The following is a 16,925-nucleotide window of genomic DNA, read 5'->3' on the forward strand; positions in this document are numbered from 1 at the left end:
GAATTGTAAGAAGCTTGAGAGCATGTTGCTGGCCCAATCTATCAAAGGTGGATCGATGCATAATGCAGGAGCCATGAAACAGGGAGAATGTGAAAAATACCAAAAGAAGACATTTCCACCCTCCTTCAGAAAAAAATTGATTGAAATGCTACCAGTATTCACTGAAATTGCATTACTCTTACTGCTGTACAGAAAATTTCATTTGTGCTCTCCTGAACAATCTGTGTGCTTGGAAACAATTTAATATTACTGGGAATTGAGTTCCAATAGGAAACAGGAGAATGAAAATTTCCTACTTTGTTCTTATTTTGTTCCTTGAATTAATAGATGACCTTGTGCCATGGTAGGATACCACCGATGAACAATGTAACTGGATATATAGAAGAAAGAGAAGTGTTGTTTAAGCATTTGAACACTAAACACTCCCGTCTCAACATCCTTCACCCCACCCACTAGTTTAAACTCAGCCCCTGCAATAAGGTTTAATCTCCCAACATTGCAGCAATATTCAATTGCAATTATATTAATACATGTTTGCAGCCATTAACTTAATAGTTGATTTTTGATGATGATTTATTTCTGTCTAAAAATGTATCACTATAAATCACATATATTTTTATGATAAGGCATAGAAGCCGAATATTTAATTTTATGCTGGAAATAGAGTAGCTAAAACATTTCTAATACTTTTGTCTGTCAAACATGTACTTGGAGGATTGATACTTCTCACTCTGTTGTCATAGCAACAAACTGCACCTATGTCTTTTCAGTGGGTAACATCTGCCTGCCCTAAATGTAAAGTAATATATTTATTTTACCTGAAGTCTTGGACAGGGACTGCCAGTCATAAAGAGTGCAATGACTGACTTTTTAATGCAGGAGCCCAATCAGTAACATTTTTTTAGTTGAGTTTATTCTTCTTCACTACCCTTTATTATGACTTCATCGTATGAGTGTGATTCAATTTCAAAGTTTCAAGGTCAAGGTCATGATCAGTTTATTGTCACATGTGCCCTTTTAAGGTACAGTGAAAGTTGAGTTACCATACAGCCGTACTAAGTGAAGAGCAACAAACCACACAACCACATAAATGTTAACATGAACATCCATCACAGTGGATTTCACATTCCTCACTGTGATGGAAGGGAATAAAGCTCAATCTTCTTCCTCTTTGTTCTCCGGCAGTCGGGGCAGTCAAACCATCCGCAGTCGGGGTGATCAAAGCTCCTGCAGCCGACGATCGAAGCCCCCCCGTCGGGGTGATCGAAACTCCCATGTCGGGGCGGTTGAAACGTCGTGGCATGTAGCTCCCGAATTGGTCTCTTCTTACCAGAAACCGCGGGCTTCACAATATTAAAGTCCACAGGCCCCATGGTTGGAGCATCGATCCCCGGAAAAGGGATCGCAAGCTCCGCGATGTTAAAGTCCCGCAGACTCCCGCAGCTTGGAGCGCTCGTCGGTATCAAGGAAAGGCCGGCAACTCCACGATGTTAGGCCGCAGTGGGGACTGAGATACGATATGGAAAAAATTGCATCTCCGTCCAGGAAAGAAATTGAAAAAAAGTTCCCCCCAACCACGCCCCCCACCCGCCAAATAGTACAAACCAAGGAACACTAAAACATACTTTTTAACACATACTAAAAATAACAAAAAGAAGAAGGGACAGACGGTGAAATTTCATGTGGAAACAATAAGATCCAGATATCAGAACATTAACAGCATGCTAGTTTTATGAGTTGAATTAAAGGTAAATGTTTGTATCGAACGGTATATGATTTAAGTTTTTTTAGCTTACAGATAAAGCAACGAAACAGGCTCTTTTGCTGAGCGATTCTGCGCCGACCAGCGATCCCTGTACACTAACACTACCCACACACACACACACACACTAGGGACAATTTACAATTATACCAAAGCCAATTAACCTGCAAACCTGTATGTCTTTGGAGTGTGGGAGGAAACCGGAGCACCAGGAGAAAACCCACACAAGTCACGATGGGAACGGTACAAACTCCGTACAAATAGTATCCATAGTCAGGATCGAACCCGGGTCCCAAACGCTGTAAGGTAGCAACTCTAGCGCTCGCCACCATGCCACCCATTTCAAAATGTAGTTTTTTAACTCCTTCCTTGTAAAGCATCTCTCTGTAATGATGTGTGCACTTTGGAAATTAAATGATATACTAATATCTACATATTTGTCAGCCATTATAACTAGCAATAATGTATGGCTACAATGCTGATACCAGCTACCTGCAGGGTATGTAGGATCTATGGAAGTTACTTCCATTTAATCACCCATGATAGGTGATTGCACCTCTAAAAGATTCCTCACGCTGTTTCAAACATGTCCCTTCAAATATGTTTCACATGCTCCACAATAGCATTTGTGAGAGGACCAATAATATTGGTATATAAAGATAAAAAGTCTGAGGATCAAGGTTGTAATTTAGATCAGTCTCCCAGTTGAGCTAGCTCAACACAGCTGATCTATCCCAGCCTAGCATACTGCCCTTCAAATGTGCGCAAATCGTGTGTGAAGTTAACGTCACAAGGTTTCTGACATTATCCCCTCAGTGTCTAAACGTCTATGTTATATATGTATCTATGTTCCTCACGGATCAAATGAGAAAGCACTCAAAGATCTCTATGGATACCTATCCTTTATCATGCCTTTAATTTCTGGCTTACTTTGTCACCAATGCTTTTTTTTAATTGCTTATTGCAAAGTCTCTGATCTTTATTCTGCAATTCCCATTTTTCCTGCCGTTTCCCCTTCTTCACGCAGATACCTACAGAAATGATTTTTAAAAAAGCATGGAGAATCACTTGTGGGCCCTTCATTATAGCACTTGGTGACAAGACTTGTTCAGTTCTCTTCTTGACGATAATGCTAGGCTAATTGAAAAGTTGGATTTTACTGAATGATTTTGACTCACTTGTATTAGCACCTGAACTCGTGCCACCCTGTCTGTCACCTCAGAGCAACGTAATTATAAAACAAAATGTTTCAGTGAAAAGGAACAGCAAGGTCTCATGGACTCTACATGCAGGCAATCTGCAACCCATGTTATCTTGATTTCATTGGGTAGTCGCTCAAATTATGTCATGAACACTGTGATTAGAAATTAAATATCGGCAATGCGTTGAATACTTTTGTTCTGGCAGAAGGCAGATTCGAATCTGAAAATGGATATTTAGAGATACTCAGGAGAAATGTCATGTCACATTATTCATCATTAAACATCTCTGTTTAGTTTCTCATCTAAAGGTTACTAAATACAGTGGCAGGCGATGAAATCAAGTATACAAAGATGTGAAAGTTTTTGTAGCAGTTCAACACCAAATTCTGAATATGTGTCATTCACAGTGTTTGATCAGTTTTCAATAAAATGATTCCAGATTTTAGTGATGATAGACAGCCGCGGGAAGAGTTAAAGGCTAATGTCCAGAGGGCAAACAATAGTGGAATTACCCGTAAACTCATTTTACTCAAAGCTTTAGGGACACGCAATCCGTTTGACATTATTGAATGAATGCTTTTATCTAATCTTCTGCCAGGCTGTTGTTAGCATCACCAGCATCTGCAGGGGTGACCTCAGTGTTGACCTGATCTCTCCCTTTGGAACAAAGTCACAGCTTCTGGGGACGCGAATGTTTGATAAGTCTAGCGCTGGCTTGAATAAATGGACCTTCATGTCAGTGCATTCGTGGGGGGAGAATCCGTACGGCACCTGGACACTGAAGGTAGGATTATTACAGCATTCAGTTGCAACCTGTGAGTAATATTTCAGATTTGATTTTCTCAAAAATGTAATATTCTTTTCCAGTTTGTTTTCAAAGCTCTATCAGTTTTCAATAAAATATTTCCAGATTTCCAACACTGAACAATTAAAATGGTCAGCAATGCTACTTTCAGTTTAGAGTCAATGAAAACAAAATACTGACTCCTGTTTAATCTTGGGGCAATCTGACGACAAAGTTGCAGCATTCCATTTATTCTTTGACACAATTACTGTTAAATGTTAACATATATCTTATCCTGGGGAAGACTATTTCATTGCCTTAAGATTTGCTTGACTGGTTTGATACTACATATAACCTTGGTAATTGCTATGAGGGATGATCTTATAGAGAGGGGTGTGTAAGATCATGAGGGGAATAGAGAGGGAAAATGCACAGGTTTTTTTACCCAGAGTAGTGGAAACACAAACTAAGGGACATAGGTTTAAAGTGATTGGGAAAGATTTAATAGGAACCCGAGGGGCAACTTTTCTTCACAGAATGTGGTGGGTATATTGGACAAGCTGCCAGAGGAAATAGTTGAGATAGGTACTGTAACAGCATTTAAAAGCCATTTGGACTGGTGCATGGATGGAGAAAGGATTAGTGGGATATAAGCCAAATGTGGGCAGGTGGGACTAGTGTAGATGGGGCATCTTGATCGGCATGGGCAAGTTGGGCCAAAGGGCCTGTTTCCACGCTGTATAACTGTTTGACACTATGTTTCTATAGACAATATTAACTGATGAAAACTTTATATGTTTGGCTGAAGTTTATATTCTGCTATTTTAATGGAAGCTTTGAAGCTTTAATCTTTAAAATATGTTCTTCTTCTTCTTGCGTATGGCGAGCACAGCCTAAAGTTGTAAGACAACTTGGTCTGTTTGATCTTGTTTGTGCACGCCAGGTTGATTGCATTTGTCGAAACAGGGTGGACCACGTGAAGGTTGCAATCTCCCACCCCTAAAATATGTTAATTTTATTAATATTGCAATAGGTATTTCCTCAGCTATAAATATGAAGTGATATTAATACGTGCGAACCAAGATAAGGAATTAGTGGACGTGTGCATCATCCAATGTGTGGCTGGATACATAGAGCAAAGTATTGAATTTATGAATGTATGAACTTAATAAACATATTTCTTCATGTTCACCTTGACAATTAAATTTATTCTTCAAACCAATGGACTTTCCACTCCAGCTCAGTTCTTTTGGTAAATATTTTAGATAGTATAGAAAACGTTTTTTTTTGTGCATTTTTAAATAGAGAGCAAATTAGAACAAGGAAGTTATAACCCAAATGGGACAAGAACCTTTGAAGATATGTTGCAATTTATAGTGAAAAACATTCAAGTAATTGCAAATTGAGCACTGGGTGATTGAAGTTTCTCCTCAGGGGCTTTGAAAGCTATGAGGAAAGCAACATAGCATCTGTGTAGTAGAACTAATGTAACAGAGAATTTATATGGTACAATTTCAAACAGTGTGAAATAGCACCATTTCCGGCATAACATCAACCTAAAACATTTCATCGCTCTAAAGTTCAACTCTTTACATGCATTCTGCTTATAAAAGCGGTTTATGTTTCCTTTTTATATTATCCATTCATCTTATCTTTCCCATTATTTCCCTCAGCCCCCCTTTCAACATTCCACATCATTAATCTTCAATGTTGTTAGTCCTAATTTTATTATGTCTCCCTTTTAAGTTGCTGTTATTTTAATCTGTCGAGTTTTCCGTGGGACTCTACTAATGCCCATACATCCTTTCCTATTAAAACAGTATATTAACTTTGTACTCTATCAATCTCACATTTGAAGATTTCCACTGCTCATCGATAATATACGATGGTCAGATATTTTGAAAGGGATTCATGTCCATCTCCTTTCACATTTCACTTTTTTTTAGTACAGCACTTTGACACTGTCATCTATTTGGGTTATCAAATGAACCATAAATTTGTCGCTACTATCAAACTTTCTTTATATCAATCATTTGCCCCCACTTTATTTCACATACATGTCAAGCAATGCTGTATGCATATTTGTTCCATGTGAAGTGTCATAACTAAAATGTTCTCTCGGTTACATTTTCCTCCACCATGAAGGTTTCATCCTCATGTTTAAATATTTATCGCTCCTTACATGTTTAATCTGTTCAAGGCTAGCAATGCTCCTCCCCACGAGGCCTCCGTTCCTTTAAGTTCTGTGAAAACCCCTTCTCTGCACACCAATGACAGCTGTGCCTTCAATTTTACTTCGGAGTCACGTGAGTGATTCCGTGAAGAACCCGCTCAGCACGCATGCGCGGCATTACGCCAGCAGTGCAACAAGCGGCTACAGCGGGCGTCAGGCGCTCCCGCTGCAATTTAAAAGACGGACCGTCAGGTAAGTGAACTGAGGTCGGCTTTACTTACCAAAGAAGAGCCGGCTGATTTCTCTTTCAGAAATGACTACACCAAAGACAAGGCTCTCAAAGAAATCTGTCCCTCGTTCGACTCCACCAGAGGAGCGTTCCATCAGGGGGGGGAAGCAACAGGCGGTAGGAACGCTAACCGAGCGCTCCGCTATCCCCGACACCGTGCCGAACCCAGCTCCGCTAGCGCCTGAGCAGCGGGCTGGAGGGAAAGCTACCAGGAAAAGCGTCTGGCCGGTGGTTTCCGACACGTCAGAACGGGGATGTCTCTCCACCCAGGCGGGGGAGAGACAGCCGCGTGGAGCGGCTCTTGGAGCAGGTGCTCCAGCGAGGTGCGCCCCAGGAGGGGCGCTCTGGCAGAGGGAGGTCAGGCACTCCCTCCACAGTGCCTTGTACACTGTCCATTGCTTCCTCCTTACCAGAGGATAGCTTTGGTGACCAGGACTGGGCTGGTCAAGAAGAGGGAACGATGGCTGAAGATTTCGGGAGTATGCAAGGAGTGCAGGAACAGGAAGAGCTGCTTGGTGTAGTGGACCGCTACGTGGCAACCCCACATGCAGGAAGACCGTTAGAAGCCAAACTAGCGGCCAGCATCAACCACCTCTCCAACAGGGCTCTACAGGAGCAGGTGGTCAATGATGCTTTGGAAACTTATACAGTGCCGGAGAACTGTGAGTCCCTCAAAGTGCCAGCTGTAAACAGCCAAATCTGGGGGCACGTTGGGGCAAACATCCGACACCACGAGCTAAAACTGCAGCGGATCCTCAGGCTCCTGACGTCGGCCACCAGTTCATTTGCTCGTTCCGTAGACAACATCGAGATGACCACCACTCAACAGGGTACTCTCACGCTGTCGTGCAATACGCAATTTGAGATTAACAACCTGCGTAAAGAAATAATAAAACCTGCCCTCAATCCTAAATTTGCGGGGCTGTGCAAAACCCCAGCCTCTGAGCCAGACATACTGCTCTTTGGCAATGACCCCCCTAAGCGAATGAAGGATATGGCCGAGGCCTCAAAAACGCACGGTCTCATGAAGGCAGGGCACGGGACGAGCAAACCTAGAGCACTAAACACCAAGTGGCAGCACCCCGTTGCGTCCACCAGTCGATGTCCACCATATAGGACTGGTGAAAGCTCGGGGTCCGCATTCTATCATTGTAAGTCTTTTTTAGACCAGGGCCCAGAACGGACCCCATGGAAAATGAGCCACCCTCCAACGTCAACGCCACATCAGACAACACGCAAGCCTCGTGGGACCGGCGGGAACCAGAGGAAATAACCATAACCATGGAGGTAGGTGGGTCTGGTTCCTACCAGCATATAGAAAGAAGGGGCTTAATACTAACAGGGGGGAGATTACACCAGTTTAAAGCAGCATGGGAGTCTATCACGAGTGATCAGCATATACTCAATGGCATTAGTGGATACAAAATACAATTCATAACAGGTGAATTGCCACCAGTTCAACATTTGCCACCAAGAAGGCTCATCAGCGTCTCAAGAAGGCTCATCAGCGTCCCAAGAAGGCTCATCAGCGTCTCTTCTTCCTGAGAAGACTGAAGAAGGTCCATCTGTCTCCTCAGATCCTGGTGAACTTCTACCGCTGCACCATCGAGAGCATCCTTACCAACTGCATCACAGTATGGTATGGCAACTGCTCTGTCTCCGACCGGAAGGCATTGCAGAGGGTGGTGAAAATTGCCCAACGCATCACCGGATCCACGCTCCCCTCCATTGAGTCTGTCCAAAGCAAGCGCTGTCTGCGGAGGGCGCTCCGCATCGCCAAGGACTGCTCTCACCCCAACCATGGACTGTTTACCCTCCTACCATCCGGGAGGCGCTACAGGTCTCTCCGTTGCCGAACCAGCAGGTCGAGGAACAGCTTCTTTCCGGCCGCTGTCACTCTACTAAACAACGTACCTCGGTGACTGCCAATCACCCCCCCCCCGGACACTTATTATTTATTTTTTTATTCAAAATCGTTTGCTATGTCGCTCTTCAAAGGAGATGCTAAATGCATTTCGTTGTCTCTGTACTGTACACTGACAATGACAATTAAAATTGAATCTGAATCTGAATCTGAATCTGAATTTACCCCAAAGGGTATTTTCCCTATCAGTGAAAGAAAAACGAGAGGGACAAGTTGAACTGATGAGACTAATTACAAAGGGTATCATTGAAAAAACAAAACATGAGCCCTTGGAATTTGTATCAAATATATTCACTAAAACTAAAAAAGATGGTCATCATTGACTTAACATCACTAAATATGTTTGTTAAGTATATACATTTCAAAATGGAAACGTTTGTTACTGCCAAACAACTAATTTCCAAAGGATACTACATGGCAAGCATTGATCTTAAAGATGCTTACTATTCACTACCTATTCACAAGGATCATCGCAAATACCTGAAGTTTACCTGGATGGGGCAATAATGGCAGTTTAAAGCGTTACCCAATGGCTTAACATCAGCCCCAAGATTATTCACCAAGATACTAAAATCAGCCTTGGCAATATTAAGAAGACAAAAACATATTGCCATGGCATATCTTGATGATATCTTAATAGTAGGCAAAACCATGGAATTGATTATGTCAGCTGAATCAGCTACCAAACAGTTGTTCGAAACCTTGGGAATTGTCTTATATCCAGATAAATCTAAGTTGAAGCCATCCACAACTATGGACTACTTGGGCTTCACAATTAATTCAGTCCATATGACTGTAACTTTGCCAAAAGACAAAACAGTTGCATTGGCACAATCATGCAACAATCTAATGGTCAACAAACGACCAACTATTCGACAAGTAGCAAGAGTAATTGGGAAAATGGTAGCAGCATTTCCGGCTACGCAATTCGGACCTTTGCACTATCAAAACTTACAAATAGCAAAGGTACGGGCACTAAAATGACATGCAGGTCATTATGATCATGTCATGAAGTTACCCACTGAATCAATATCAAAACTACAGTGGTGGGCAGAAAACGTTTGGCATAGTTTCAGCCCTATTATCATCACTAACCCTACGCTAGTTATCCAAACAGATGCCAGTGCTCAAGGCTGGGGAGCAACTAACGCCATATCCAGCACAGGTGGTAGATGGACTAACCCTGAGTCATCTTTACTACTTACACTGGGCATAAATTATCTAGAGATGTTGGGTGCCTTCTATGGTTTAAAAGCATATGCATCAAATATGCATCACTTGCATGTTCGGTTACAAATAGATAATACTATGGTGGTGGCCTACATTAACCATATGGGCGGCATAAATCGTTATCAAGCGACATTGGTTAGCACAATTTGGCAATGGTGTGTCGAAAGTCATATTTGGCTATCAGCAACTTACCTACCAGGTAAGTTAAATACAGTGGCAGACACCAGGTCACGTAAATTTAATGACAACATCGAATGGATGTTAAACCCCAAAATATTTGCAAAAATTGTCAAGCAATATGGCACGCCAGATATCGATTTATTCGCATCAAGACTAAATGACCAGGTACCTATGTATGTCGCCTGGGAACCAGACCCTGAGGCAGCAGCGGTAGATGCGTTCGCGCTGGATTGGAGAAATTTCTTCTTCTATGTATTTCCTCCCTTCTGCCTCATTAGTCAGGTACACGCAAAATACAAATGGACTCTGCTTCAGGTATTTTGATAGTACCCGACTGGCCTATGCAGCCATGGTTCCCGATACTCCATATGGGCAGCATCCATGTCAACGGTGGAAAGAATGAACGTGCCGATGGACCACATCCTGGCTACAGCAGGATGGGCAACGGAAACCACGTTCAGGACTTTTTATCATAAGCCATTGGCAAAACCTGTGTTATATGCAGAAACAATTATACAGTCTGCAAATATTTAGTTTAAGCCTGGGGGAGCAATTTTCTTTTTGTTGTTATTGTTAATAAATACCGTTTTTGTTTTTCATAAAACAGATTCATTGATTTATTACGATAACACACTTCCTCCCTCAAAGACTTTGGCAGTGATGTAGTAATAACTGTTACACGGTTTGAAATCACAGAGCTTTGAAATCTTCACGGAATCACTCACGTGACTCCGAAGTAAAATAGTAAGATTAAACGAGAACTTACCAGTTTGAAGTTTGATCTGTATTTTATGAGGAGTTACGATGAGGGATTACGTGCCCTCCGCTCCCACCCTCAATAATATGGGTCAAATTCATAAACTGATGTCTCCTTGTCTTTACTATGTTTACTTCAATAACTGTGTCTATCTGTGATTCCACACCGCTGCTTTGAAGTGCTGAGCGGGTTCTTCACGTAATCCCTCATCGTAACTCCTCATAAAATACAGATCAAACTTCAAACTGGTAAGTTCTCGTTTAATCTTACTATTATTTAGGCTGTATTGCAAATCCTTTCCGTCCATTTCTCACTGCCTTAAAACCAACCTTGTGCATTGACATCCATCTCTTGGATCAGGCTTCTGGTCAATCTTTCAGAACTGGCTTATTCATAGATGACAGGGGGTTCTAGTGGAAGGTTGATATTCTGGCTGTGACCAGTTGAGTTCCGCATCTCTGCTGTGCTGGGACCTCTGCTGTTTGTGATATGTATAAATGACTTAGACATAAATGTAGGGATCCAACCAGTCAGTATGATCTCTCTTGCACAGCTATCGAAGATCGATAGAGCATTTGGCAACATATCCTCAATCTTCTAAGGAAGTAGAAGCATTGGTGAGCTTTCTTTGTGATTGCATTGTTCTGCTGCGCCAGGTCAAAAAGTCAGTGATCTGAAGCTCAGGAACTTGAAGTTGTTGACTTTCTCCACTGTCGTCCCATTGATAAAGATAGGTTTGTGCTACGGCTTACTCTTTGCCTAAGTCAACTGTCATCTCCTTGGTCTTTCTAACTTTAAGAGCACGATTGTTGCTCTGGCACATTCAATCAGATTATCAATCACCCTCCTGTACTGTTATTCCTCCCAAAACAGTGGTATTGTTGGCGAATTTGTAAGGAAAAGGCAATTCTGGAGTTGGTGTTGTGTAATGAATCATATTTGTTTAGAGAACTTAAAGTGATAGAAATCCTAAGAGGCATAGGATCATAATATGATAGAATTCAACCTGCAGTTTGAGAGAGAGAAGCTGAAATTAGATGTGTCGGTATTACTACAGAGGCATGAGGGAGGAGCTAGTTCAAGCTGATTGGAAGTAGACAACTATAGCAAGATTTATTGAAGTAATTCAAAAGACACAAGATCTTTTCATCCAAAAGAAGGAGAAACGTACTAAGGTGAGAATGAGGCAGCGGTGGCTAACAAACAAAGTCAAAGACAGCATAAAAGCAAAAGGGAGGGCAAATGATATAGCAAAGAGTAGCGGGAACCTAGATAAATGGAAAGCTTTTAAACCCAACAGAAGACAACTAAAAAAATATGAAGTGGAGAAAAGATGGAATACGAAGATAAGCCAATTAATAATTTTAAAAAAAGGGGAAACCAAAAGATGTTTCGGATATGCAAAGGGTAAAAGATATCCATTGGATTGCAGGAAAATGATGCTGGAGAAGAGGTAATGGGGAACAGAAATGGTAGACAAACTTAATCAGTCTTCACAATGAATGACACCAGAAACATGCCAACAATTCAAGAAAATCAGAAGGCAAAAGTGAGTGCAGTCGCTATAACTCAGGAGAGCTAAAAGATCATAAGGTGAATAAGTTACCTGAACTAGTTGGACTAGACCCCAGGGTTCTGAAAGAGGAAGCTGTAGAGATGCTATTTTCCTGCAATCCAATGAATATCCTCATTTACTCTTTGCATATCCAAAAAAATGTTTAGTTTCCCATTTTTTGTTATTAGTTAGCTTACCTTCGTATGATGTAGGCATTTGGAGTGCTCTTGCAAGAATCACAAGAGCCAGGAATGGTTCCAGAGGACTGGGAAATCAAAAATGTAACTGCACTGTTTAAGAAGGGAGTGAGACAAAAGAAAAGCAATGAGTGGGAAGAAAGGAGGCCTTTTCAGGTTGGTTGCCAGTGACTAGTGGTGATTTGTAGAGGTCGGTGCTGGGTCTGCTGCTTTTTACATTATATGTAAATGATCTGGATGATGGAATTGCTGGCTTTATGGCCCGGTTTAGGGATAATATGAAGCTATGTGGAGGGGCAGGTAGTGCTGAGGAAGAAGGGACTCTGCAGAAGGTCTTGGACAGGTTGGGACAGTGACAGACGGAACACAGCATAGCAAAGTGTATGGTCCTGAACTTTGGTAGAAGGAATAAAGATGTAGACTATTTCCTAAATGGGAAGAGAAATTGAGAAATCAGATGTGCAAAGGGACTTGGGAGTGCTTGTGCATGATTCTCAAAAGGTTAACTTGCAGGTTGAGTCAGTAGCAATCATTTGGAGTGGACTATAATGTAAAACCAATGTTGTAATGCTGAGGCTTTATAAGGCTCTGGTCAGATCATATTTGTAATATTATGTAGCTGAAACAGAGTGTGTTGGTGTTGGAGAGGGTACAGGGGAGGTTTATGAGAATGATCCCAGGGATGGTTGGGTTAACATATGAGGAATGTTTGTCGTCGCCGGAGTTTAGAAGGATGAGGAAGGAACTCATTGAAGCCTACTGAATAATGAAGGGCCTAAGAAGAATGGATGCAGTATGTGGGAGAGTTTAGGACTAGAGGCCACAGCCTCAGAATAAAAGGACATGCCTTTAGAATGCAGATAAGGAGGCATTTCTTTAGTCAGAGGATGGTGAATCTGTGGAATTCATTGTCAGGCGACAGATGAGGCCAAGTCATTGGGTATTTTGAAAGCAAAAGTTGATCGGTTCTCGATTAGTAAGGGAACCAGAGGTTATGGGGAGATGGCAGGAGAATGTGGTTCAGGGGGGAAAATAGTCAGCCGTTATTGAATGATGGAGCAGTCTTGTTGGACCGAATAGCCTAATTCTGTTCCTATGTTTTATGATCTTATGAATTTATAGATGGCATTGGAGCTTTGGCAGGTTACACTTGGGAATAGAGAGATTAGAGCAGGGGAGTGAGCACAAAGTCTTAAGGTGCTCCTGTGTTAATGGTTATTGAGGAGAATATGTTGGCAATTGTACTGGTCTGCCGATAAGATAGTTGCTTGGATTCAGGACCTTACTGAGTCAGGAAATTATATGCTTCATAACCAGCTTCTCAAAGCATTTAATCACCACAGATGTTATGGCCATTAGTCGGTAGTCAATGAGGCGTAACATCTTACTTTTCTTGCCCATCAATATTTTTGAAGTTTTAATATTATTAATGTTAGTATGAAGTTGGGAGGTCATGTTGCAATTGTATAAGATGTTGATAAGGCTGCATTTAGAGTATTGTTGATTTAATATAATTTTTAATGTGGAAATATTAATCTACTTCTCCGGTTTCTAAGAACCCTATTAAAGTCTTGTGAAGGTATATTTATGCACCCGAAGAAAAATGAGTTGCATGGCAACTATTTTGACATCATAAATATCTTAAAACTGATTGGATCATTCTGATAGCCTTCATTGTTGGCTCACAGCTAACATTGCTTAATGATCTTGCCTACCCGTAGAAAAAGTTCAGTTTTGGGCACCATCATCAAATCATATCTATATTACTAAAAGTCTGATTTTGACCGCTCTTGTCCCACTGTGCTGCAATTTCCGAGAGAACACCGCCGCCTACGGCCGTCATTTTTGGCCGCTTCGCTCAGAGCCCCACTCCGCCTTCCTGGGCTGGAGGATTTTTCCCATCAATGACAAATCAGAGAGATATTAATGTTTTTTTTTTTAATCACCATTCTCTCTGCTGCCCCTGCTGGAGGGAGGGGGAGAGACTATAAAACCAGGAAGTGGTGTGCCTCACTCAGTCTCAGAAAAATGGATGAAGACAAAGGGTCACGTCTCTCTGAGCTCTGAATAACACTGAACACATGTCTACTCAACTGTGAGTCTCCTTAATGTGGTTTGAAAATGAAAATATGGTTTGTTTGAAATAAAAAGGCACTGCATGCAAATGGTTGTTTGTGTGCTTTGGCAAAGTTAAAAGGCACTACTTACAGCAAATGGTGGCTTGGGTGCTATGGATTGGTTAAAAGGCACTACTTACTGCAAATGGTGGCTAGGGTGCTTTGGCTTGAAGTTAAAAGGCACTACTTACTGCAAATGATGGCTTGGGTGCTTTGGCTCGAAGTTAAAAGGCACTTCTTACTGCAAATGGTGGCTTGGGTGCTTTGGCTTGAATTTGAAAGGCACTACTTAATGCAAATGGTGGCATCGGTGCTTTGGCTTGAAGTTGAAAGGTACTACTTACTGCAAATGGTGGCTTGGGTGCTTTGGCTTGAAGTTAAAAGGTGCTACTTATTGCAAATGGTGGCTTGGGTGCTTTGGCTTGAAGTTGAAAGGCACTACTTACTGCAAATGGTGGCGGATGCTTTGGCTTGAAGTTGAAAGGCACTACTTACTGCAAATGCCGGTTTGGGTGCTTTGCTTGAAGTTAAAAGGCACTACTGCAAATGCACTTACTTCCTGTTTGCACTGTATATTGATTTTGGATAAAACGCTACCACTTATGGCAGTGATTTTTGGCCATCTTACTCAGCCCCCCTCTGCTCAGCAGGTGCAGAGAACTCTTCCCATCAATGAAAAATAAATGTGTTATTAGTGTTTAAACTTTTTTGAGAATCTCTCTCTTGTCAATCACGCCGTGAAGGCCACACCTTTTCGGTGGGAGGGGGAGGGGTTATGGTTATTAAACTCGGAGGTGTGGGTGTGGCTCAGTCTCTGCATGATGGGGGGGGAGAGATCACGACTGTCTGAGCTGTGAATCAACTGAACACACTGAATGTCTACTGAACTGAGTTTGGTGTTTTGTCTGGTTTTATGGTGGTTTCACCCTGCATGAAATGGTATGAAGCTGCATTTGAATTTGGTGGCCTTGCACCCTGCTTGAAATGGTATGAAACGGCACTTAAATTTGGTGGCCTTACACCCTGCTTGAAGCGGAATGAAACTGCACTTGTATTTGGCGGTCTTGCATCCTGCTTGAAGTGGTCGGAAACTGCACTTGAATTTGGTGGCCTTGCACCCTGCTTGAAGTGGTTGGAAACTGCACTTGAATTCTGTGGCCTTGCACCTTGCTCAAAGTGTTAAGAAACTGCACTTGAATTTGGTGGCCTTGCACCTTGCTCAAAGTGTTACTGCACTTACACCCTGCTTGAAATGGTAGGAAAATGGATTTGAATTTGGTGGCCTTGCACCTTGCTTCAAATGGAATTTCATGGAATAGCCTTGAGTCAACTGCCAGCCCACCAGCTGTGAGTGAGCCGCCAGCAGATCAGGCTTGAGGGACTGACCTGCCACCCCAAGAACCCATACCAGCGCTCTAGAAAGCCCCCCCACTGGCCACCAATATTGGAATTGGTGGAGAGGTGGAATATTGCGTCGGGGGACCAGCCCTCCCGTGTGAACATGGGAGCCAACGAGTCCCACTTAGTCTATACTTATTAAAAGTCTGATCCTGTTAGTGTGTGTATGTGGTTGTCCTTACATCTTCGCAAAAAGTGGTAACAATTACATTTTTACATATTCCGATTGACATTTTTCCCGTTGAGGCTGGGATTACAACTGAACATTTCATGCTTTATTTCGCGACTTATTCTTGACTCATTACTGGTTAAAAGTCTAAAAAAGTCAAAAGAATTTGAAATTAAAACCACCAGCTTCAAATGATGACATCACAATAGCTCTGCTAGCAGTGAACAGCCTCGGTGAAGACTTCATCCTATATGTGACACTTCATTCATGATTAAAGCTCTAAAAATGCCAACTTTAACAAGAATTTTTACATATTCTGATTCACATTTTTCCCCTCGAGGCAGAGATCACTTTCACTGAACATTTTATGCTTTATTTCTCGACATTACTGATTAATTACCTAGTACCTAGTACGCTACGGAGGGGATCCTGGGCATTTTCACCCGCCCATTTTAGTAACCGGAACCTACCAGACCCGACCCGACACGACTCGCAGTGTAATCAACATTGCGGGAAAACAATTTGTGTGTGTGATATAGGGTTAGATTCATAATTCTGTCAGTTCATACTTCTGTTAATTCTTGTCAAGAATAAAATTTGACTCTGGTAATTGCCTTTTTTAATGTTTTTTAAATCATTTCTTTTCAAATGGCTCATATGCTGTGTTTGAGTTGATTTTGTAGTAACCGGAACCTACCCGACCTGACTCCCAGGGTAATCAATGTTGCGGGGGAACAGTTTTTGTGCGTGATATAGAGTTAGATTCATAATTCTGTTAGTTCATACTTCTGTTAATTCTTGTTAAATAATAAAATGTTTATAAACACACACATGAATGTCATATAGATGTATATATTCATATAACACACACAATTATAGTTCTTCTGATTTTTATATCCAATGATGAACTTTATTTCAGACTAGACAAGGGACATTAAATAATAAACATTGCAAACCTCCCCACACCTCCCCTATCCCACCCCTCAACTCTCCCCCCCCCCCCCCCCCGGCACTCCCCCGCCTCCCTCCCCACACTACAATGTCTCCCCCTTCCTATGCTGTAGACCCTTAACCCACTAGCCCCCAACCCCACATCTCTCCCCATGCTCTCTGCAACCTGGCCCCTACCCCACCTCTCTCTCCCAAAGATCTTATAGCGGAGCTCCGCTATAAGATCTTTGCTCTCTC

General features: G+C 42.0%; 1 protein-coding gene across 1 annotated transcript in view; it reads left to right on the top strand.

Annotated features, from left to right (window-relative positions):
* LOC129697375 (PC3-like endoprotease variant B) overlaps positions 1-16,925 on the top strand; it is a 1,319,937-nt gene that overhangs the window by 1,179,313 nt on the left and 123,699 nt on the right. The window contains exon 19 of the mRNA XM_055635860.1: positions 3,563-3,748. Coding sequence (XP_055491835.1) covers positions 3,563-3,748 — 186 coding nt within the window. The remainder of the gene's footprint in view (positions 1-3,562; positions 3,749-16,925) is intronic.

The sequence above is a fragment of the Leucoraja erinacea genome, chromosome 5 (assembly GCF_028641065.1).
Source record: "Leucoraja erinacea ecotype New England chromosome 5, Leri_hhj_1, whole genome shotgun sequence".
NCBI classification, from domain to species: domain Eukaryota; kingdom Metazoa; phylum Chordata; class Chondrichthyes; order Rajiformes; family Rajidae; genus Leucoraja; species Leucoraja erinaceus.